Source organism: Solenopsis invicta, chromosome 1, assembly GCF_016802725.1.
Source record: "Solenopsis invicta isolate M01_SB chromosome 1, UNIL_Sinv_3.0, whole genome shotgun sequence".
In the NCBI taxonomy this organism is placed as follows: Eukaryota; Metazoa; Arthropoda; class Insecta; order Hymenoptera; family Formicidae; genus Solenopsis; species Solenopsis invicta.
Window position 1 is genome coordinate 27,506,104 of NC_052664.1, and position 25,947 is coordinate 27,532,050.

The 25,947-nt window shown below is 35.1% G+C and overlaps 2 protein-coding genes across 15 annotated transcripts in view; one reads left to right on the forward strand and one right to left on the reverse strand.

Annotated features, from left to right (window-relative positions):
- Window positions 1-2,044, reverse strand: part of LOC105197574 (putative glutamate synthase [NADPH]) — a 40,153-nt gene extending 38,109 nt beyond the window's left edge. Inside the window, exon 1 of the mRNA XM_026138387.2 lies at window positions 1,796-2,044. The gene's annotated coding sequence lies outside the window, so the exon portion shown is untranslated. The remainder of the gene's footprint in view (window positions 1-1,795) is intronic.
- Window positions 2,045-4,385: 2,341 nt separating this feature from the next.
- Window positions 4,386-25,947, forward strand: part of LOC105197575 (protein retinal degeneration B) — a 43,158-nt gene continuing 21,596 nt past the window's right edge. For 7 of the 14 annotated variants that reach the window (XR_005575155.1, XR_005575163.1, XR_005575164.1 and 4 more), the window contains exons 1-6: window positions 19,119-19,367; window positions 20,647-20,771; window positions 23,016-23,258; window positions 23,938-24,274; window positions 24,646-24,785; window positions 24,897-25,014. Coding sequence is in view for 3 of the 14 variants with exons in the window: in XM_039451410.1 (XP_039307344.1) it covers window positions 23,181-23,258; window positions 23,938-24,274; window positions 24,646-24,785; window positions 24,897-25,014 (673 nt within the window). In the remaining 11 variants the exon portion in view is untranslated. Of the gene's footprint in view, window positions 4,573-19,118; window positions 19,368-20,646; window positions 20,772-23,015; window positions 23,259-23,937; window positions 24,275-24,645; window positions 24,786-24,896; window positions 25,015-25,947 lie in introns of those variants that run through there. The other 7 variants (XR_005575167.1, XR_005575168.1, XM_026138373.2 and 4 more) reach the window with 5 other exon arrangements.

Below are 25,947 nucleotides of genomic sequence, written 5' to 3' on the forward strand. Positions count from 1 at the left end.
TATTCTTGCTTATATATAAAACAAAGATTGTTGATTTGATACTAAATTTTTTTCTGTGTGGAGTAATGAAAATTTATAGATAATACATTTGCAGGACTACAATAAATTTGTTGAATGATACTTCGGTAAGGAAATTTGGAAAGAGATCGTATTAGATTTTTTGAGACGTCAATAGGCGTAAGCTCGCATTAGCAAAATTTCTTGCGTTTTTTTTTTTAATTTTGTATAACTCAAAATGCGTAAAATCTTAAATAATAAAGAAAAAATACTTAAGTTCAAACGGAATGAGGAAGTATGTAATGTTAATTAAATGTTAAAATATATTTTGAAAAAAATTTCAAAATTCTAAAAAAATACCCTTTAACAAACGTCAATTATCGTGTATTCATAGAAAAAATTAGTATCAAATCGACAATCACTGTCTCATATATATGCGCGAGAATATAAATCTTCTTGAAAGAATTTGATAATCTTAAACAGACTTAACTTGTTTACACATGAAGAAACAAAGTTCTCCGTGTCAGAAACTTCATACAAGCAAGTTATGTCTTTAGGATATCAAATTCTTTTAAGATTTTATATTCTTATATATATGACAAAAAGATTATTGATTTGATACTAATCTTTTGTCTATGTTAGCGCCATTGCATAACGGCGGACTACTAAACAAACGATTTCATAAGTAATCGCTAGAATTTTCTTTATCTTCATAATAATGAAGATATTACGAACGATCATAATATCACCTTCTCCTCTATCCTTTCCGTGAAAGCAGACGGTTCATCCGCGACTATTGAGCGAAACCGGAAACGACACCGCCCGGTTCTTATGAATTTCTTATAAAACAAAAATAAATTATTCTTTATTGCGCATTGCTCTGTTTTTTGTTATATGTCAATATTTAAAGGTTTCGACTATCAGATTTATTCGTAGTCGTTGACAAAGATAAATTGCATGACAAATACGCATATCGTGATAGCTTCACGTGTAAAAAAAAACCGTGGAACAGAATCAATTTATGAGTCACAGGAAATTATTTGAATTCATAATCATTCGCGGTCACGATTCATTCTTCGTGTATAGCGATAATTTGCATAAATCAAGGACAATTTTATCGTTTAAGTTAGGAATTCAGTCTAGAACCGTTATTTGATGTCGACATATATATACTGTGGTGATATTTCACAGCGACGTAGAATCCTTCTGCTATAGATTTTGCTCATCCTCATCGGTACTATCGATTTTTTAACGGTGCTATATCGAGGGAGGTGTGGGAGGTCAATTGTACAGCGAACGTAAATGTCAGGCTTATATCTGCGGGGTCACGGGTACACCGAAATCGCCGGATAAAAAAAAATTGTTTCGCCATCGCAACGAACAGAGATTTATTACCGACAGCGACTCTCCAAGCCTTTTTTCTCATATCCATAATAGTATGCAAATTGAAATGTCTTTCGAGTTTCCCGACACTCTTGCCTCCCTCATTTCAAATTCTGCGCGTACCTCGCCCGCGATCTTCGTCAGATCTCCGATATTCATCTCCGAGATGTATTATGAAAATATATTGTAGAATATGTTACATCGCGCGAGAACAAGGACGTAGGATTCTATCCTTTTTGTCTCGCATAAATCAACTCGAGGAATTAACCTTTGAAATTTATACTTCCCACGTTCGATCTTGTTCCGAGCTTCGCATGTTTTTTTTTCCATCCCGAATCTCGCCGGTCTTTCGTAGCTCCGACACCTCGTCGCGTTCATCCCCCGCGGCGGGGATAAGGGCACACCCGGGATTTACCTGCGTCGTCGAGAGGATCGATTAGGAGCGTGCTCCGCTCCGCCTCCACGCTGCGCCGCCCTCAGCTCAGCTTCGCTCTGTGCACCGGTTTTTGCGCTGGAAAATGACCAATCGTTCGCGAGATACGCTTTCTCAAGACAACTGTCCCTTTTTGCCTGCTGGACTGTCGCTGTCTCCTAGGAAAAGCCGCTCGACGACACCGGCGACACCGAGAACGTGACGTACGCTGCCGTGCAACCCCACTGTAACTGGCGGATTTTCACTATGACGACGGGACTAGACGACCAGTGACGTAACTAGAGTAATGAGGGAGCAGGAACGTCCACCGATCAAGTACACCCTTCTTTCTTCGTCTGCTAATTTCAAGCGGGTACTTTTAAAAACTGTAACGTTGTCATAAGTGCCCTAAGCTTTTTGTACATACTTTTCAGTAATAGATGTTTTTAACTTGTGCAACTTAAAAATACATTAAATTTCATAATATTTTAAACAGTGTAGATACGTTTCAGGGTGTCTTTTAATTAAATTAGAGCCACTTTCCTTTGGAAACTTCGTGAAGCTTTAGTAGTTTTTAAGGTATAAATAATTAAAATAAAAAAGAGTAACAATCTTTCTTTAAAGTTTTTTCTTCAACTTTAAAAAATTGTCATAGGCCGGTATTCATAGTCGATTCTTATTTCAAGATTGTCTTAAGCAACGTCTTAAGATGCTAATACAGCTCGCTGATTGGTTGATGGCACCTGATACTTAAGACGATCTTAAATATAAGAATCGATTATGAATACCGGCCATAGTCATATTTTACTTATGGACTTATAAAACGAGGGTAAATTGAGGGAAAAAGAGTCTCATGTGCGGAATTACAATGATCAAATAACTAGAATGTAACGCAAAGTGGATTTCTAAATAGTTTTGACGTATTTATTCTGATGAGATGTCGCAAGACACTTTTCTTACGTTTCATTCTGTTTGGTCGTTTGTGAATTGAACGGAATGGAGTCGTCATGGTGGGTTTTGAATGAAACAGCTGACACGCCGCGCCGGCGCGATCCGTGTACGCAGTGAATAATCATTGGCTACTTCCGTACGACCTCTAAAGTTGTCCACGAACAGCGTTATGAAAACGTGGTATTGTGTCATCAAATTTTTGCAGTTGTTTACAGGATTTCCGCTCAATGATTGATTTCGAAGGTATTTATCTAGACAAATATTACAAAAAATGATGATAGAGGATGCTCAATTATTTTCTATGAAGCAAAAGAGATTTGAATATATTATTTTTGAGGAATTTGAGAATTTTTAGAATTAAATAACGTAAATATTTGAAAGCTGGAAAATAGGGAGATAAAAAATAATGCAATTGAAGTGTGTACACAAATTCAAGAAGTTTTATAATTATTATCAAATATATAGGATATTTTGAAATTCGCGAATCAAAATATTAAAGTTTTGAAAAATTAAATGAAATAGTTATTTTTAAATTCTTATTTGAAGAATAATATTTAAAATGTAATCTGAGATAATATTTAGATGGCCATTTGTCATGTGATATCTAAACTACTGCGCGCACAGCTTACGGATACACGATTCTTTAAACGTAGTTTGTGATTGGTCAACTTTAATCCCTTGTATCTTAGAAACTACTGTTTGGAATAAAAATGTATAAATAACTATTTTACTTAGTTTTTCTAAAACATTTTAGTTACAATATTTTAATTCCGAATTTTGAAACATCCTCATATGTCTTCCATATATCATATATAAAATTGAAAAAATTTTGACAAATTAAAGAGACAATTTTAAAACTGCGTGCGTTACAAGCGCTCGATAAGTTCAAAAAAATTTTAATTTGCACGATACTAAAGCCACAAAAATTCAAATATGAGAAATTAAAAGTATCACAGTTAAAATCTACATATAAATTTGTCAAGAAATTTGCAATTGCTATAAAATACGTATACATTAAATCAAATGTGTAAAAAATATATATTATTATATATAAATACATAATTATAATGGAATTGAAGAATTTGAGAACTTGAAAATGTTTTAGAGATAAGTTGTGCAAACGTTCGATAAATTCAAGGACGTTCGAAATTGAAAAAGTTCAAAGTTTAAAAAATTAAAAATATCAAAAATTAAAAAATCCGAAACATTTTATTTTTAATTGTTGTATACTAATCACGGCCTCAAATCTATATTATTAATATAATTGCTATATTTTTGACGTAATTGTCAAAACACTTTAGCCAGATATGAGAGAGTTAGACGCACAATAAATATTAGATATCGGGAATAGGAATTACACTATAATAATAAAATACACTGCAACAATAAACACTATAAATAAATAGTAAATTATGTTGTGTTGTACGACACATTTATGCCTCACATTTTAATCATATCTATTGTGCGTTGCGTTTAATGTTCACTAAGAAAATTGATTCTAAAATTTTAATTTCTATTTCTAATATCTACAATATTTCTCCATTGTGCGTACGGCCTTAAGCTTTTTCTCTCATTCATCTAAGGTGCTAGATACGGCATTGCATTCCTAATCATAACGCGCAGGCGTCGGAGAAGCTGCTTTATCAACCGAGATGACATCCCAACGCAGGGTCTCGCCTTGGCCGCGTCCGAGGAGTCGTCGCGTGAAAATGCCGGGGAACACCTTGCGACCGCACGATCCTCGCGTGTGATCGTTCGCGTGTGAACCTGCGCGAGTACACCTGCAATTGGAGCACCTGTCGGCGATTGGCGAGCCCGTTGAAAAATCGGTGAGTCGACGATCGATTGATTGGTGCGCTTCGACGAAGTGCGTACAACCGAGCGACAAATCGACTGCGTGCCTGGCGAACGGCAGGAAATTGTGCGGCGAATTGCGAAACGGCGCGCGTGATCGTCGTGCGATGAATCGCCGAGTAATTTGGTAGCTTGTGTTCCGGTGATCAATGTTGATGGACAGTAGCGTACGAAAGAATCAGAGACGGGAACGGGGTGGAGAGAGAGAGAGAGAGAGAGAGAGAGAGAGAGAGGCGTTGGAGGGAGGAAAGAAGGCACACGTGCGATGAATATTTAGAAATTCTTGATGTAGAACATGATCTATTTTCCTCCCTGGAGGAATGTTCTCCCACGTGAGAGTTTCCATCATATATTATAGTTATTATACATTTTTTTGTCTTTGTCTCAATTGCATCATGTGATGTTTAATATTATAAAACGGAAATCGCGTTTCCTCTGATAATCGATAAATTAATGAGATAAATAAGATAAAATGATTTTATCATGTTTACGGATGAAATTATCCGCTTCAATGATTTCAGGATTTTGTGATATTAGAGATCGTAGAGATCATAGATGTATGCATATGATAATGCTGAATGAATATCACGTTTTCCAAATAATTCGTAAATTTAATAAAATTCCTTTGCTTCCTTGTAATTACTTAAAAATTTATCCGTTCAAGTTATCTCGTATAAAATACGGGGAATAAAATTATGAATTAGTAAAATTGAATTTACTCGCAATTTAGAAAATTTAATATTTGTGAGACAGTACGTCGTTAATTTCATATAATCAATTGGCTTATAATCAATTTGATTTATTGAGATTTATGATAGTCTGTTTAGGAGGATAGTTCTAGAAGTTATATAGTTTATTTCGGAATGCTGCTGCGTACATTTCAGATGATTAGTTCATGAATTGTTCGTATATTCATAGATTCACAGATACTTGACTTCATGAATTCATAATCCATTGACCTTTGCATTTGCATATCCTTGAGATCGATCTTTGATCTTTATGATTGTTTCACAATAGTTTCGAATTTAACAAAAACTTTTTAACAAAACTTTCACAAACTGTGAATTTAGATTTTAGATCAGTAAATCATTAATTCAACGATTCTATATAATTCCATAAAATTGATAAATCATGTATTCAAATCTAGAGACACTACTAGATAAAACCACTTCTTTATTATTATTTTTTAAATATTTCGTCTTATACGATTAGCAAATTATTATATTACTGACAGTTATATAGATTGCTCTTCGAAAATTTTTAGTATCATAATTTTTACTATCTCATTTTTAAAATTTTATTAAAAATTTTTTTTTTTCAAATTTTTTAGCATGTACTTTATCTTGTGCCTTTTTTATCGTATTGGTAATTATAAAGGTAACAAAATCATCTAATAAGAATTTATTATCGATTAGATTTATCATAGAATAATTTTTCTTTCAGTTACCGCGAATAACTTCATCTAGAAATTTTGGATTCACAAATCTTCGATTTTTAGTTGCAAATACAATTTTATTTTAGCAAATGTGCAAACTTAGAGCTATTTAACCGGAGGAGAGAGCTTACTTTTAACGCACGTTTAATCTGCCCCCGTTATTTTCAAAATAAATATTTTTCAATCGCGCAATCACGTTTCTCACTTTTCGCACTTGTAACGGTTTTGACATTTGCGATTAATATTCTTCTCTTTGTGGAAAATGCCGCGCCCGTGTGACATTCAGTAAATAACCGCATTCGTGTCCCGTTATTTCACTCTCGTTAAATGACGTTAACGATAGAACGGACATCACAATGTTGACGTCGGTTCAGTTGAACGAGAGCGAACTTAAAATATTTCTCTCTCTCTCTCTCTCTCTCTCTCTCTCTCTTTAAGAGACGTCATGAGTGACGTCAGACATTTGGAAAATCGATTAAGTATAGGCTCGCTCCAATTTTCGGCCGGAAAGCTTATTAACCTTTACAGTGAAGAGGTAATAATGAGAAATTTCCGATACAATATAACGAACAATTTGATTGGGTTCTTTTTTATCCATTTATATATATTCATTGAGAAAAAAAGTTTGTTGAAAAACTAAAATATTTAGTCCGATACGTTCAATTAAATATTGAGTTAGTTTAGTTAATATTTGATTAAAAAACTTGAACAGTTGACATGAACAAGCTATACCTTTTTTGTGAACCTAAATAAATCGATCCAACGTTTAACTGAACGTATTGGACTAAACATTTTAGTTTTTCAAATTTTTTTTCTCAATATTTTTTTCCTATCCACATAAAAAAATATTCTTTTTTTATAGTCTTATTATTCTAAATGTCCTATTTATCAAAATGACAAATGACAATGATAAAGGAGATAGTTTTATGTCGGCTTGTTAGAAGAAAATCGCTCTTAAACTTTTAGTGACAGAAACAACTCGAGACGCTCACGAGAAAACTAGTAGAAACTAAGTGAAGAAAAAGCGTTACTTTAATAATTTCAATTATTCCGCTTGTTTAATTATGCGATACGGCAGGCCTGTTGTTACATTGCGGTTAATGGAGATGTGCCACATGCGACGCAACCTCGAAGATTCTCGCGTGCCTAGCGACGCAATTAGGTTTGCGCAGCTCAGTGATGAAGTACGATAAACCACACATGTCCGCTACTAATTATGGCCTGCAATAATTAGAAATTGAGACTCAAGAAGCGTGTGATCGATTTGTTTTCCGAGCGTCCGTGCTTGCAAACGAGAACTCTTTTAGCGATTAATAAAAATACGTGACGAAAATAGCCGGCACAAACTTTCAGGCTTCAGCATGCTATAATGAGAGGTAAACTTCGAAAAATTAGCTATTGCTTATCTTCCACTGACCTCAAATCTCTATGGATACATGGATACTCGATTCCGCAGAGCTTCGTCTCTGTGGAATTCTATTTCGAAATTTCCAATAAATTGCTAACTTGGAACGCTTGATTTTGTTATTCTCAATGTTTTACTTGATAGTGTAATTCTTTGGGTCTATAAGAATTCAGAATGTTCGTTCTATTTCCCGAGCTTTGTTCTCGCAAAGCTTTCCGGCTCTCTGAATTCATTGTCCCGTAGATTTTTTTGAAATGCTCTCTTTATTCTGCAAACTGTTGAATATATCGCACGATACGTGATTTAACAAATGGTCCTCGATTTAACGAATTTATCGCATATGCAAAAATTCTTTTATTTCTATGCGGGGTATTCATTATTACACGTACTATTTATATTCTTGAAGCACACGTAATATTACTTTTTACTAAAACAGAAGAGAGAAATCTTTTTAAACAAGTATATCGAGATACAGATAATATTTTAGCTATGAACGATCGAAAAACAGGAAATTAAACTTCATAAACGTAAATATAACAAAATTGTATTTTGAAGTTGATTTTAAGCGAATCTCTATATAACATCTTGATAAGTGCTTTTTAAATCTCATAGAGTAAAACGTCCTCTAAAAAATAAGAGTAGAAATTCACTTCTGCACAGTAAAAATTAAGTTTGTGCATTTTTTCCGAATGATATTTCGCTCTACGAGATTAAGAGGGTATGTTTCAAATTAGAATAATCTTTAATTACTCGATGATAATATTTTTTTATGAAAAGTATGGCATGACATAATTAAATTTTATTACGTTGTTTCTCATATTTTTTTTAACAGAAATAAATCTCGCTCTTACTTTTTTTTTTTCAAATCCTCGCATTATGAAAGTTTCCGTATATTTAACTCCAAAAGAAAATAAAACAGATACATGTAAAGTAGAAGTCTTTTATGCTGGTAGTTGCAAGTACCTTTATGTCACAATAAAGCCGTACAAGTCGCTTTTTGAGAATTTTAACGGTAAAGGAGACAGTTATATATTTTTCGAGCAATATATGAGAGCGTGACATGCACTTTAAACATTTTTGCGCGCTTCGTGTGTACTTTCATTTGCAAATGTCGCTATGACGAAAGCGCATAGAGGAGGGAGGACGTATTGCGTTCAACTGGAAAGAATCAGGGATAGGGAGTAAAGGAAAAACAAAAAAAGGAAAAGAAAAAAAATAAAGGAAGTCGAGGAGATTAACGAACATTAAAGTCTTAAACTTTTAGGAGAGAGATCGAAACTCATTTGCAGTTCAGCAAATTAGTACGTAGATCTTTTATGCGCCGTACACATTTCGGCCGGATGTTGGGTCACACCGGGAGTGTGCCTACCCTCGGAGGGTGGAAAGGAAACTTCGACCCGCCCTTTTGAAATGTCAAAGGTTGCCGCGCAAGTCGCATCGACGTATCCCCATTTCCCAGGAAGCAGCCCCGTGCGAATCCGACGGTATTGTTTCTGCTCGTCCACAAGGATAATTCGCTATCATTCTCGAGAAGGCAAACAAGTAGAAAACCAACATTTCGTGTGGCACGGTTTAGGAAATATTAACGCTGGTTCGAGATCGATAATATGCTCGGCGCATTTATACGGGGGCACATATTCATACATATTTATCAATAAAACAAATAAACATCGACGAGGCGTCAACGGAACGGAAATCATGCATAATTCATGATGGATTTCCATTCCGTTGAAAATCAAGTTTGCCAAGTTTAATCGAATAAGGATCGTAAATCTCCGAATATGGGTCAATAATAAATGCGCCCGGGCGCATGGAAAATCTTGTAAAGAGAGACGTAATCGATGCCAATACACTTCTGTGTAAATAAGTTAAGAGTGGACATTCTTATTTTATCGGTAAAAAAAAACCCCATGTCTGTCGGGGTTAATAATAATCCTAACGATCCGCCGTGATCGATGCTCGAAGCCTTTGATATTTTCGCACAATTATTGTATTAATATCGTGTGGTGCGCGCGCGCGTGCGAGCGCGGAATATCCGGCAAACCACATTTTCCTTGAAAGGTCAGCTCGGTGACATTACAATTCCATCAAATTCAGAAGTTCGATTTTCGATTTTTCGGCCACGGTGTGAAAAGATAAATATTCGCGACATTTGAGGGGTGTAATTAAATGTCACACGAAAGATCCGAGGTGGAATTAAAGCGCAAGCTCTTTGTCGTCGGCTCGCAAACAATTTTATTTTCCTTCCTTCGCTCGATATTCAATCTTTATGGGAATGGAAGGCCAAATAGGGTTTCTTGGCGAGTGGTGTCGGATATTGCGTCTAAGATTAAATTTAGGTATGCAGGCCTCAATTATTTCACTCGCTTCTTTGGACATCGCTATGGATATACACGAATTTTTTCTTCATTCATTTGATAATCTAATAAAGATTTTTTTCAGTGTATTTTTTACGTACTTACGTAATTATATGTATATGTGTAGAGGAGAAGGTGGGCACTTTTAAATTTTATGCTAATATTAATTGTTAATATTTTAAATTGAAAACTCAATGATATATTAAGTAAATTGTTCTTCAATAGATTCTAGACTCAAAGTTATGACATATTTATTATACCAAATATTATTTATAAAAATGTGGCTACACTGCATAATGGGTCAAAGAAAAACAAAGATCATAATGCGCTTTATCAAAAAATAAAAATAAATTTAAAAAATTGATATTTTTTAATTTAAAAAATACAGTGTTTTGTTATAAAATTATGTGAAGAAAAACATTGCAGAATGTATGCAAATGTATGTACGTACACGTGCCTTTCGCATATAGATTGCAGTACTGAAAATTTATGATTCGTGTAAACTATAAATTAATAGTAAAATTACAATCAATTTATCAAATATCTCTACATAAAAACTTTAAAAATTTGAAATGTTAGTATATATAAAGGCTGATTATCAAAATACCATGTTATTGTTTAATTTTGCACAATTCAAAATGCGTACAACCGAATAAAAAGTTAAATAACAAAAAAAAAACACTCGACTGTTTGTGTACATTCGTATGATAATAAGCTTAAGTTTAAAATGATTGAAGAAGTAATTAAATGTAATCAAATATTAAAATGTATTTTGAAAGTTTCGAAATGTGCAAAAGTAAAAAAAATGCCTTATAGCAAATGTTTTGCTATTGCGTGTTGTGACATATTAGCGCCATTATAAAACGACAAACTATTAAACAAATAATATTTTTTCTCTAAAAAATGCTACAAGAAGATGAAAAAATTACTGGTACAATATTAAAGAACTTCAGTTCTTCAATAATATACCAATAATTTTTTCGTATATTTAGAGTATTTTTTAATAAAAAAATAGGTAATTAGTAGAACTTATCATCTAATAACGAAAATAATCAACACGAGTGGCTATAATAACTACATGATAGCCATCTTTTCTTCTCTCTTTCTCGTAATTTTATATATATATATATATATTGTATATGTTATATATATATATATATATATATATATATATATATATATATATTGTATATGTTTTTTTTCTCAGTTTGGCTTTTTTAACTCTAGTCCGTATACTGAAAAGAATCTTCTTGTGTTATTTAAAAGTCTGATAAATTCGTTTATTCAAAAACAGACGAATCAGAAATCTAGAAATTATTAAATTATAATAAAATCTAAACGGTCTGATCATAAAATCTCGAGTTCTATTACAATAATCAGAAATTTGACTTTTTCCCCAAAACGCATTCAATCATACATGTCTTGTTGATATAATAAAATCATTTTTCTCAGTGTAATAACAAGTCATGTTGTTATTCTGTTCGGATAAAAAAAAAGTTGTTTTGAAGAAACAAAATTTTCCGCGAGCGAATTTCCAAGAAAATACTTGATCCAAGAGGAATATGTGTCGCAAGAGGCAAATATGGAAATATTTTCTGTGGGAATTGCGATATGCAGGTGGCGGACTGTTTACTAGCTTCCGTCTGGTCCAGACATAGTGGCGTGTCGATAGAGTGCGGATTAAGCGATGCTCCCGTTTATCACGCGACGCATCCGTTCGTAAGCGCGACGTCTTCGCGTTTAAGTGCACTTCGCCATTAATCTCATCTTCCGAAGGGATTAAACGGGACCACATTTTCTTCGATGTCTTGTTAGATTCGCGTCGGCGTCGTTGTAGCAAAGCGTATCGAACCGTTGCTTTTAGGGCTTCTCGCAAACAACATCGATTGGTTACATTAATTAACCTGAATAACGTGTGTCTAGGTTTATTTCTATCCATCGTATAGATTCTACATTTCAAATCAGGGATCGGTAAAATAATTGAGACGATTTATTTAAAATATAAAATAAGAAAAAAAAATATTTGAAACAAAATTTGAAATACAAAATAGTTTTTCTTATAAATTTGTTTATTTTAATTTAAACATTAAATATTTTTATGTATTTAGTTATAACTATATTATACTATATTATATATTACATTATAATTGTGTTATGCGTATTATGTACGAAACTCTTTAATAGAATCTTTCATTGGCTTTAATTAAAACCAGCATGTTGAAATTGGCCCCTTCCTGCTCCTTCGATTTGGTCTCGTGATAAAGCTGCTATAGGAAAATAATCTTTCACACAGGTGCAGACGACAAACGCGCGTTTACCGCGCGTTAATAAACATCCGTCTTGCGGTTGGATAGCAGTCCAAACATTACACAGTTACATTTTCATCTCGTATGTATTGCATACATTTTAGTTGCGTTTATATTCAATTTGTTAGAATTCTTATCGTTTTCAGTATCAAAGGAAAAAAAACAGTTTTGTTAAAAAAACACTTTTAGACGCAAAGCCATTTCGAAGAGTGACATATGTCAGTGTATTATCGACGTTACAGTTATCGTTATATTTTTCTGTCTCTAAGAAAAATAGCTCTCATACGTAATTTGTTTTCTTTGTCGGTATCCATCGTAATTTAAAATAGCTAAAATAAATGAGAAATAGCTTTTTATATAGCATTTATAGTTTCGGGTTTTTAGGTTGGTTTATAAAACCATTAAATTTTTTTTTACAACATTGATTTTTATTTTTTTTTATTTCAATAAAAAAAAGGCAAATCCAATCAAAATTAACCAACAGAAAAATCTTATTTAAAATATTTATATGTATAACTTTGAATGATTTTTTCGTTTTTTATTTAAAATAAGAAATAGGTCATAAGAAGTTATTTAAAATAATAAATATTAAATAACTATTTTATTTTTTTTTAATATATATATTTTAAGTGAAATTTAAATATGACCGATTCCTATTTCTCAAATACATTTGCGCGCATCGAAATGTGCAAATGTACGACCTCTGGAGATTAACTTTAATCCAGTGTTTTTCAGGAATTGTAGTTTTTTTAGACTTGAAGTTGAAATGTATTGCTGTTCATATCTATTGACATTCCTACTTCTCACTTTGTAGCTATTTTCTCGTAGCGCGTGATATATGGTCTTCAGACGAAACTCTAAAAACATTAAAAATTTTTGATTCGAATCTAAATTATTAGAAACATTTCGAATACAAATCACATGCATTGACAATTTTATAAAATCATATATTTAACATGATTTTATATCCTACACGTTATCAATGTTATTTTTTTTACATAGAAATCTTTTTTTGCTATATTTGTATATTAAAATTAAATTCAACGTAACAATTATGTTATTAATTAAAAGTTGCGTTTTATTGCTTTGATTCGATTTGATTCCAATAAAATTGTGTTGATTTGATTTGATTCGGATTCGGACAAAGAAATGAAATTCGATTCGATTCTATTTGGCGCCCAAAAACCTTGATCTCTATATATTTCAATTTCAAGCCCAAATCCTACAAATCCTGGACATCACTACTTTAGTCAATATTCATCTACACCGGATTCTCCGCCAATTCGTTATTCATTTTTCTGTTCTTGAATCGTTCACATCAATCGACTATCGTGTGATAACCGTTGACGTTAGCTCTAAGCGAAGAGAACATTTTCACGGTTAAGTTTCCTAAGACTTGGTTGCACCTTTCATCCCGAATTTCCCTCGAGAGAGGCAAATTTCCCTTCGAAGGCGCAACGAAGAGGACGTGAGGCAACACACGAGGCATAACATGACGTCGTTCGCTCGTATTTGGAGGCCATCCGATTTGCGGTGTCTGACATTCCGACGAAAGCTCGGCATGTTCGAGAAATCGAAGGACTGCGACTCGCGGCGAACCGTGCCAGAGCCAGATCCGTGCTCCAGCCCAACGGATGATGAGTTTCGTTGCGATCCCTGCCCACCGTGCCCTTCGAGACCGTCGTGTCCTTCTCCCATGCCACCACCTTATCACCCGCACTCCGGTACAACGTTGTGAATTCCTACACGCGTACCTCGAACTTTCCCGATAAATTTGTGACTCGGTGCACCAGGAATTCTGCGGCGCCGAGATTTAGATGACTTGAGATTTAGATGACTCAGAATTGTGAACGATGATCTATCGAAAAGCGGATGTTTACAGAAAACCGAGAAAGAGCACAGAGTCATGTATCATTCTAGAAAAATGAAACTTGGACTTTAGACTATTATAAATTTCGATGAATCAGTCAAATCTTGGTTTGCAGTGCTATACTTATACTGTGATCGTCAGTTTCTTTTATTACGTATAAATATGTAGAAGATGAAAGAATTATTTTTTAAAATTATAAATTGAACAAAATATGTGAGGCAGAGGGATAAAGCAGAGTTGGATAGTAACTGGTTAAAAAGTTAAAAATTAAAAAATAAAATGAAAAAGTTAACAATTTTTTACTTGGTTAATTTAACTTGTTACTTTTTAAATACATAAATTTAAATTTATTAACTTTTTCCCAAGTATAAATTTATCTATGTAAAAGAAAAAATACTTTTTCACAGAAATAAGATTTATTTCATATAAACTTAATTTACAAGTAAAATATTAAATGATCCATATTATAATTGTTTTGAGTAATTTAACTTAAAAAAAATAATAATAACAAATTTCTAACTTAATATGAATAATATTTGTCAAAATTAACTTTTAACTCAAGTTAATTTAATCTTAACGTAATTTTTTACTAGTTAGTTTTTTGTTCGTATAACAAAACTAAATTAATTATAAACTTAATTTTATAAACCATTAACTTTAACTTAATTTAGTTAAAAAAATATATTAACTTACCTCGGGAAAGTTATTGAATATCACACGAAAATGAAAAATAATTAATTACATTTTAATCAACATTTAATCAACGTTTTTCTCGATTTTCTTCCGGTTAAAACAAAATTTAAGTACTGTTAATTAATTTTATTAGTATATAACTCAAATCTAATTGATTTGCTTTATGTTGATATTGCACCCTTTATTTCAATATTTCACGTTCATAAGAGGAATGTTTCATGGATTGAGAATCGAGTGCCATTGACACAAATTTAATTTATCGGGAAATATGACGAGTGCAACGCAATTTAATTTGACTGTAGAATTTCTAGTAATACCAACGTTAATCGCATGTAAATAACAATGTGACCGATTGTGTGAACACAGATCCACGTAAGCTCGTATTTTGGCGTATGCTGTCCTTCTGCGTCGCGTTACCACTCGTCGTAATCATGTCGGCGATTACTTATGCGCGGCAGCGAGAAAAAGCGAAGCAGCCGAGGGAGCCGTTCCTGAATCTCCCGTACATGTATCGTCGGACTAAGGTTCTGGTCGGCCCCATTTGTTAGAACAGTCAGGAGAAACTGGACTTAAGAAATCTTTCTATTTATTATCCGCCAGTTGGGCGAACATAGGCCCTTTTATATGACTTTACGAGTGCCATTTTATGTTTGTAACGGCAAATTTTGCGACAGGTGCCTTGTTTAATCATTGATTAATGACGTGGCGACTGTAGGCATTTTACATACGGGGCGAATTATTAAAAATGTTACAGGTATAATTTTTTGTGCGTAAAAGTGTTAAAGAATGTTAAAAAATTATGATTATAAAAATTTTTGTGATGATCGTGGAGTAAAAATTGCGCGTCTACTCTCGGTGCCAAAGATCCAGGATTCAAATCCAGAATATATCAGATTTTTGATCATCATTTCGCGCAAGGCAATGACAAACTACCGAGAATATCTTTGCCAAGATAGTTACCGTGGAATATGCATAAACATACATCAAAAGAAGATCGCGATCTTCATTCGTGAAGGACCGACTTGAGAGAGAACAGGATGAAAAATTTAATAGTTTACGAGATAGTTTATATTTTATGTGCCAGAACATGTCAGAATAAAATATAGAAAATATCTCGTAAAATATTGATTTTCATTTTTATATCTCTACCTTAATACTTTTATTGTAGAATAATTAAAGGAATCATGTTCTATAAAAAAATCGTATAATTACATTATATAAAAAAAAAACAAGAACAAAATTCAAATCATAGAAACTACTTCATCTAGAAAACATTTCATCATATGACGTTACCTTTAATATCAAATGGTAAACACAAATAAAAAATGTTATACTTTTCCATTAATTTTTGAAATTATTATTACAAAATTAAAACTATTGCCTGTAACACCTTTAACGATTCATCAATGTACAAATGTATAAAATCATTGCAGGTTACAATTACATTGCAGATCGTGCAAAGAAATTTAGTTCAATATTGATCAAGTTCAATATTGATCAAATATAAAAATGAATATAAGATATATTTAATTCTCATTAAATTATTTTAGAACAGGATTTTTAAATTGCATTAAATAAGCATAAAGATATAAAATCATAATTTGCTTTCCTTCTGTGAATTCTGTAATAAAAATAAGACAGCGAATCAATTTTAATCGAATCTATTTAGAAAATATTTCTCAAATATTCAATGGTTAAAGAATCTGCATTCATAGTTTTTCTTTAAATTTTACAAAATAATTAAATTCTGATGATTTTGGAACTCATATAAATTCTTATTCGGTCATTCATGTATCACACAATAGTCTATTATGCCTCTTTGACAGCTAAACCTATTTTCTGGGCGGTCTCGATTATCGATTAATGAAGTCCCACAATTTCACTGACCTCTTACTCTGCTCTCTAATTCGGAATCAGTGTATTATTCACTGAAAGACAGTGAATAATGATTTCAGTGCTGTACTTATAACTATATCAATTAGTGGATACATTCACTGTCTTTCAGTAATAATACACTCTCTGATTCCGGTCAATCAGAATATCCCCTTTTTAATCAATGAAAGTTATTGAATACTGTGATCACTGATAATCACAGTTGTAATAAATATAGTACTGTAAACCAAAATTTTACCAATTCATAGAGAGTAGTGAGAGTATCCTGTTATAAAGTTCTCTATAATTTTTGCTACATTTCGTCAAAGAGAGATTGTAAAATTTGTCAAAGAGAGAATGATGGAAAAAGGCTCCGTCTTTTTTAATCTTGGTTTTGTAAACAGAATTATTTTCCAATTTTATTACGTTTCTCTTAACCGCTGTTTTAGTGATTCGAGGTAAAATTAACTTGTTTGTTCTCCTAGAAAACAAAAATCCGTAAAATTAATATTGCTCGTGTATCATTTGCCAGAGAGTTTACGTAGTGAATCAATCTTGATCGAATCTATCATACTTTAAAAATATTATTCTCTCGAATATTCGATACGCGAACGGTTAAGAAATCTGCATCCACAGCTTTCTTTTTTTCTTTCAACAGCCGTTTCCTTGGGGTGATGGCAATCACTCGTTGTTCCATAATCCCGAGAAAAATCCGGTACCGCCGCACGGTTATGAAGTCGAGGATCCGAACGAAAGACTCAAGAAAGCGGGCAATTAGCAGAAGTGGGAATAACTTGGTCCTGGTTAGTGGCAGCTGGAAATAGCGGCGAAACGAACATGATGACTTATCTACCAACACGCGACGATCGTTTTAATTTTTAATCGGTTCTTGTCGCCCGAAAGAGAGAGAGAGAGAGAGAGAGGGGGGGGGAGATCAGATTTGAAATATTAAATGTTAATTAAAGCAGGTCTCTTGGCTGCGTAAAGTGATTGTGACTTGTTCATGATTCATCTGCCGCATGATTCGATGACATTTGTTTATTTAAAATTGTTGTGGAAATAATTGTTTGAAACCGTTGTATGAAAGTTTCAATAAAAAAAATTCCAGAGTCGTTTTGTTAAAACTGTTTCTCGTACGTTATTATATCTTTCGTCAGTTAGACCTTGTGCTTTTCTTTTATTTTTCTTATTGTATGAAATTTAAGCGAGTAAAGAAAAGTCCAGGAAAGCACGGTTTCTCACAATTATGAGATTTCGAAAGAAGACGTAGATTTCGAAGAGAGAGAGAGAGAGAAAGAGAGAGAGAGAGCATCCAGGGATGAAAGTTAGGCTCGCGGAATCTGGTTGTCAAAAGGCGGGATATTTTCAAGGTGTCTCGCTACCGAATTAGAGCAACGACGACGATGGAAATCCCAAAAGGGTTAAGGCGATCTTTCGGCGGAGACGAGACGCGCACGTCGTCGGAGTCGCGGCGTCGTCGCGACGCCGTCGACGTTCTCGGTCTCGCCCGCTCGCGAGAGGTTCGCCGGCGCGCGAGTGGCGCAGCTGGTCTCGCGCCTTCTTGGCCGTTCGGGGGCGATCAATAGACCGGGTGGCGGCGGAGGACGGTAGTTGTCCGGGCAGTGGCGAGTTAACCACCCCGGCGTCACATTTCTATTATCTAACAACAATCTCCGGTATCACGTCTCCATTATCTGGAAACGATCCCCGGCGAGATCTCACGTATATCCGCGCCACGCGGATAAAGGGGCGGGAGTTATCGTCGAGCTGTCATCATCGCGGAATCGTCACGATGCTCTTTTCTCCGTTTCGGAGACGCGCATATGAGATCTGCAAATATACGTCGATATACGTCTTTTATACCGCTTTGCGATAGATCGCGATAGCCCCTGGGTCTAGTCTTGTCAGCGTGATCGCACATCCTAACGGCATATCGTACAAATATCATGATATCGTACGAATTTATATACGATATTACGATATTGTACAAAAATGTATTCCGATATTACGATATTGCACGAATATTCGTACGATATTCTAGAATATTCATATGATATTCTAGAATATTCATACATCTTGTGCTGTTATGACAGGAATTCTTCAGCAAATTGCTTTTGCATTATTCGTTTTCCGTATTACGAGAGTATACCTTTATATTATGAATTAATGGTATAATCCTGATGATATAAAAGCGCATTCCGGTAATACCTCGTATAAATATAAAAGCGTATTATAAATGCAGAATTTAAAAGATCATGTATCTTACGTCGTTTCTCTACTGTGCAATATAGCTAGTCTCTTATAAATGCTTTAATAATTAAGAGAGAAGAAGCTAATTGCAGTCCGGACCATTGATACACATGCACATACACATAAACCTCTTCAACCATGTGGCGTGCGTAAATCGTTTCACTACGTCGGCCTACGCGCGCGGGCTTGCTCTTCGCTGTGTAAAATAACATGTTTGTTCATTGGCGCCGTTTAATTTACGGCCCTGCCCGCGGGTTCGTCGGGTCGCGAGGTACGAGCTCCGATTGGACGGCAGCGATTTCGCGGGTTCGACGAGTCGCGCGTGCGATCGCGCCGCCAATCGAGCAGCCTCCTCCGGTCCGTTCCGTCAGTCGGTGGCGACGCGTCGCCGTGTTCGCGTGTTTTGTGTGTGTGCGTGTGTCTTTCGATGTCACTCGGTCCCGTCGTCGTTGTCGTTGTCGTCGTCGTCGCCGTCGCCGTCGAGCCGCCCTTCCTTAGTAGTACCCTTCAATCACGTCTCCCCGTCGTCCCCGTTGTGACATCATTGGCATCATTTGACGTCATTGTTTAACCCTTTTATCGGTAAATTGGACCGCCCGCCCTTCGGCCCAGAGATTTTCGAGCGCGCAAATTTCTTTTGCCCAAGCGGACAACAAGTCATCATGACATCAAAAAGACGTCGAAATCACTGCAAATGATTATTAAAAGTCGCTTTTTGATCAACTCACTTTAATGTCATTCTTACGTTATTATGACTCGTTGCTCTGCTTGGGTTGATTGGATCAACGTGAACGTACAATGTAAAAAAAAAGAAGCCACAAATATTTTCCTCAATGAATTGCAACGTGTATTATTTTTATCCTATATTTTATTGTATTTATTTCCTCTTCATTCCAATATTGAAATTTGAGGAAATTCTTGAGTTTAATGTTGCCGCGATATCGTTACTCTCACAATCGATTTCGAGACGGGTGTAACAAAAATGACACGTTAATGCAACGTCAATTTCTATTTTTTGTTGACATAAATGAAGGCTATCAAGTATTCTCTATGAGGAACATATTTGTTTGTTTATGAAAAATGTACATTATCGTGCTGTCGAATTTAAAAATTGTTTACGTTCAAAGAGATTATTTACAGAGATTTTTAAAAATTCCTTCTTGCAATATGTTATTTAATCACAATAATCCGCGCTTTACATTTTATTTATCATTATTTAAAACTTATTCTTCATTAAATTAATAATTCTATTTGATTAAACATTCTAAATTCTTTCTTTTTGTATAATATAAATATTGTATATATACATATATAATTATATGCACACTTGTTATTAAATTATTAAATTATTCTTTTACGTGCACTAGAAAAAGAGTCTTGTTGCATCATTTAGAAATCTGGTAGATTCAACCAATACATCTGTTCAAAAACGGACGAATCAGAAATCTTGTAGGAATTACCAGATTTTAATAAAATTGATCAAATGTTCTGATTATAATAACCAGAAATTCTACTTGGCTTCATCAGAAACACTCAATCATACAAGTTTTATTAATATAATCAGATTATTTTTTTCAGTGAGTGTATAATAAAAATAATTAAATAAAAATTTTTTCAAAGGTGTACAAGGAATCAAAAAGAATAACTATTTACAGAGAGTAACAGCTCTTTACATTGAAAATCGCGCTCTTTACATTCAAAATCGACGAACTGAATTCTTTTCGTAATTTCTCGCGCTTGTGGGAAGCGAATTTGAAGATTAAAGGATTAATTATCCTACGTTCAGCGAACGTAGGATAATTAATCCTTTGGTCTTCTGGAACTGGAGTGACGTCGAGTGACACGTGCGTATATTCTCCAGTGACCATCAGATCCCACGTATCCTCTCTACCGCGAAGCGAACTTTAATCGGGGCACGAGGAAGATGTAAAAACTCGAAAGTGTCTTCTCCGGAAACTACGTCGCACGTTGGCGGTGCCGTGAATGGTACGTCCGACGTTATCATCGACATCTACTGCTCCCGCTTGCATAGAGTAAACGTGCATTTGTATTCGCAGCACGACGATTAAAGTTTGCAATTTTGTTTGTGAGTAGGTGTACATATGTGTGTGTGTGTGTATGTATGCGTGTGCTTACAGGACTGTAGCTTCATGAATACAGACGTAGGATTTTGCAGCAAGTCGATCTGTGCCGCGTAATTGCCGGCTGCTAATTTCGCGCGAGGTATAAAATTCAAGTACGCCCGAGCGCGGGGTCTGACCAGCGTATAAATAAACGTTTTGCGTAACGTTTTGTTTATTGCTTTTGCCTGGGTATGAGAACGCGGCTGTTTGGAGCAGAAACTTGTTCTCTGTAAGGCTGCGATGTGTCGGCAATTTTCATGGAATAACATTATTCGCGCGAGATTAGGACAGAAGGATTAAAATATGATGCCATTAAAGTATGAAATTAACGATTCGCTTTCCTGTTCGAGGTCGCGAAAATAGTTTTAAAATTCAGTGATCTTTTTTAAGGCACGTTTGTTTTTAGATTTGGTATCCAATTTAAAATGAGCAAAATGATGAGAAAATGAAGGAAAACAATAAAAACAATAAAACAGCGAGGTTGATTAAATAATAAATGATTGTTGACGATGTGTGTAATTAATAGCTTTCGATTTATCGTTCGAAATACACATAATCGTTGCATCATTATTCGATGTTGCAGGCAATCCATTATTATTTCGTTTAGCTATTAATTATGCACCAAGGCCATACCAGCGTACATAGAAGTATATCTCGATAAATGGATACTTGTTCATCGAATGATAAAAACCCAATTGCGTTAATGGCAAACTTGAAACTTCCATTATTTAGACGCGGATTTATTGTTTGCGTCAACTATTAACGGCCACTTTCAACGATGACTAACAACGGAACTGCAAATATTTCCAGCATAGTAAATATTCGCTTCAGAAAGAATGAGATAATTACGTATCGCTGAACTCGAGTAGCAGCTTGCGATACGATGGTTTGCGTTCGCGAGAACGCGTGTATCCCGCTATCAAGATGAGCTGTCAAAGAATTCAATTAATCAAAGAAATTCCAGCGACGCACAACTTGGATATAATAATACAAATTCTGCCTATTATTTCTTCGTCTTTTGATATCTGCTTTTTTTAGCAAGAAATTCTAATCGCAATAATTAAAGCCGCACGTCTCATTTTTAATTTTAAATCATCCTTTATTTATTCACTTGATAGTTCAAAGTACATATTCTTGTTTAGAGATGTGTGAATCAAGGTTTTTTAACGAATCGAATCGAATCGAATTTAATTTCTTTGTTTGAATCCGAATCAAACCGAATCAACAAAAATTCCTCCAAATCAAATCGAAATAAATCAAATTGAATCGTTGAAACGTAATTTTTAATTAACAATATAAATATCGTTACGTTGAATTTTAAGACAAATAATAAAAAAAGATTTCTATGTAAGGAAAATAATTGATAACATGATATAAAGTCACTTTAATCACGCTGGTGAGATGCAAACGTACTCCGCACACTTTCGCGTGGTGGAATTGTAATCTAAAATTATAATTACTTCTTAAATTACTTCTCTAAAATTTAAATGACGAAGAGAGAGAGAGAGAGAGAGAGAGAGAGAGAGAGGGAGAGAGAAGTACAATATAACTAGAAACAAACTCGGCTGTTTCATCTCTTTCCATCTTTCCACAAAAAATTCACAAAGTCAGACTTTGTTTTGACACTTCCAGCCAGCGTATTAAGGGTTAAATATAATTTTATGAGATTGTCAGTACATTTGACTCGTAATCGAAGCTCTTCAAAATTTTCGAACCGTGGAGATTGAAATCGAATCGAATACTTCACACACACACTTGTACTCTTGTTACATTCAACTGTCTTCATCTACAATATTTACCAGTATTATGCAAATTGCCACTGAGTATGATGCTAACAAGAACAGAATAGACAATAGAAGAAATGCTCTTCTTTCACGCTTGCCTTTTATTTTTCCCTTTATCGACTCACTCTACGCTTCCAAGGTGCTTTTTTCCAAGCGGCGCCCACCATCCTTGGGATTTCACCAAGATCGTTATTACTCGATACGCGCGCGTGAAATCGGAGGGGTTCTCGAATACTATCCGCGTAGCGATCGTAGCATTTGCCACTTTGAATTCAGATCGATGTAACGCGATATGGAGAATATCTTTTTTCCTACCATTGCAGAGGATTACACTTGACGACGCAAAATGGAGACGTCACTCGTGATTCCTGGCGAGAAAGATCTCTCGAGATGTTGCGAAGACGTCGAACGCGGCAGCGCCTGGTATCTCTGAAGGAGAGATGCACTTTGCGAAGATGCACGGGTGATACAGGACAGGCTCCCACAAAATGTTGATCAAGGAGTATCGCATACCGTTGCCTCTCACGGTAGAGGAGTATCGAATCGCTCAGCTGTACATGATAGCGGTAATTATCGCCAGATTAACCAGTCGCATGGGCATGCACCGCGGGAGAGAGAACGGCAATTTAATATAATTTCGATTAATCTCGATTTACACATTATTGACATTTATTTGCATTTCGCGCGTTCCACGCGAATTTATAAACGTATAAATTTTGATTCTCGCGGCCGCGCAAATTACAGAGACTTTATTTATTTTAGGAGCCGCGCAAATCCGCGATTTCTTTCTTTAGAAGTTTGATTTATTTCAACTTGTCTATTTTCTGCGGAGTTTATTTGCGTACGATGTTGCGATTTTACGGATAAGGAGTCACACATTGAATATTACTTGCCAATTATTATGAATTATGCACATTAGCCGGACATTACGCATGCATGGCCAATAACGAAGTCTAATGCGATTAATTTCTCTCGTAAAACGCATTATACATTTAAATGCTGATGCGAGGTTACATCGACGGTTTTTTTTTGTCCGTCGCGCGGTTATTTTACACGCGCGTCTATCCTTTTCTTTTGCTGCTTTTTTTTCCTCTTAGCGACCTTTCCGCGTGTACGATGCGATGTCCGTGCGACGACGGCCGTCGTTCTTCCATCGATAAAGATGAGGATAAAGATTTTATGGCCGACGGCGAATGTGTTCCTTAAGTGATCAATAACCATTCTCGTTCTGTGTAACTCGCGTAGAAAAAATCTCGGGAGGAGAGCAAGGGTGCCGGTAGCGGCGTGGAGATAATCGAGAACGAGCCGTACAGCAACGGTCCGGGCGGTAACGGGCAGTACACACACAAAATCTATCACGTGGGCAGTCATCTGCCGGGCTGGTTCAAGAGCCTCTTGCCCAAGTCGGCGCTGATCGCCAAGGAGGAAGCATGGAATGCCTATCCGTACACCAAGACCCGCTACACGTGCCCGTTCGTGGAGAAGTTCTCCGTCGAGATCGAAACCTACTACTTCCCGGACGACGGCAACCAGGAGAACGTCTTCAATCTCACCGGCAGTGATTACAGGAACAGGATCGTGGGTAGGAGATTAGATTAGATTAGACGGAACACCGTGCCATTTAACCAGCGATGTAGCTGAACCATGAAAGCAAAAATACCGTGAACCTTGTGACGTCAAATGTTGTCACGATTAGGACGAACCTCGTGATATTTTTCAAACTTTTCAGTTTTTTTTTTTTTCGTACGATTTACCTAACTTTGTAGATGAATGCTTGTTGTTCGTTGTTTTTCTTTTTTTTTGTGTAAATTAAAACTCGAATCGATCGATCGGTTTTTATCGTTGCTCACGATTCTGTTGATTTTGATTTAAAAAAAAAAAAAAAAAAAAAAAAAAAAAAAAACGCAAATGTCACATTTGCTCCGACTGATTCCGCGGCAATCTGTTTCCAAGATTTGATCGACATTGTCAAGGATCAGCCGTACGGGGCCGACTACGTGAAGGAGGAGGATCCCAAGCTGTACGTGTCGGAAAAGACGAAGAGGGGCCCATTAGAGGACACGTGGCTGGAGGATTATTGGGCCGATGTGGAAGTATACATCCCCCTATTTTTCTCACCCTTTTTCTCTATCTCTTTCAAAGAATTTTACACCTATCCGCTTAAGTAGTTTTCACCGTTGATACATTAGCGATTCTCTCGCTAGGGAAAGCAACAGCCAACGCCGTCGGGAAAGTCACTAATGTGCGCGTACAAGCTATGCCGAGTAGAGTTCCGTTATTGGGGCATGCAAACGAAATTAGAAAAGTTCATACACGACGTAGGTTAGTACTGTTACGTGCTCACCTCTCTGCCCTATCTCGCCCTTTGGATGCCGGGCATTTAACTCCGACATTTTTATCTTTCGAGCAACGCGAGACTGACGTCTTCATCGGATCAGTTTACCGGGAAGATCTCTTCCCAGAAATTAGATTTTCTGCAGAAAGCTCTGAATTCATAAAAATATCGCATGCTCTTTTCCTTCGGGATTAAACGAAATTGGAGGAACTTCAGCCTTGCCAATTTAAGTGCCGCGCTTTTCTCTTCGTAGTGCGAACTAGAATTCACTTGCTCGGTACACAGAATCTCTCGGATTTTGTTAGAATTAACGAGTCAAAAAGAAGAATCCTTTCTTCTTATGCCAATGTAAAAGCGTGACTTTAAATTCGTGTTTAATGTTAAATATTTGAAAAGAAACTTTTATAAAGGTTGCACTGCAAAATCACAGTTTATAAAAAAAAAAAAAAAAAAAGCAGCCAAAAGAATTTGAACAAACTCCAACGTACGTACTTATTTACTTTTTGCTTTTCTATCAATAACAACGCTTTGATTTAAGTTTGGCAAATTTAACACGATATAAATTCTTATGCAAAGAACCCGGCAGCTAAAGGGTTAACTCTTTCGATCACGAATCTTTGTTCCGTTAGAAAAAAATTTTGTTTAACTCGTTAGATTGTTTTAAATTGAAAGCCAATCGCGTTTTAAATTATCGTTTTGTATTAATCATAAAAGTTAACTTAAACATATTTACAACTTTATTGATCTCCAACATTTTTCTAGATTTTTTGAATTGCCAACGCTTTAATATTATAGCCCATATCTTTATATTCGCTGATAAAAATAAAAGCATTCAAGAAATCAAAATAAATTTAATAAAAAAACTTGTGGAATTAGCAGAATTGTCTGTTTCGTTATCGATAAGCTATTACTTTTGTGAT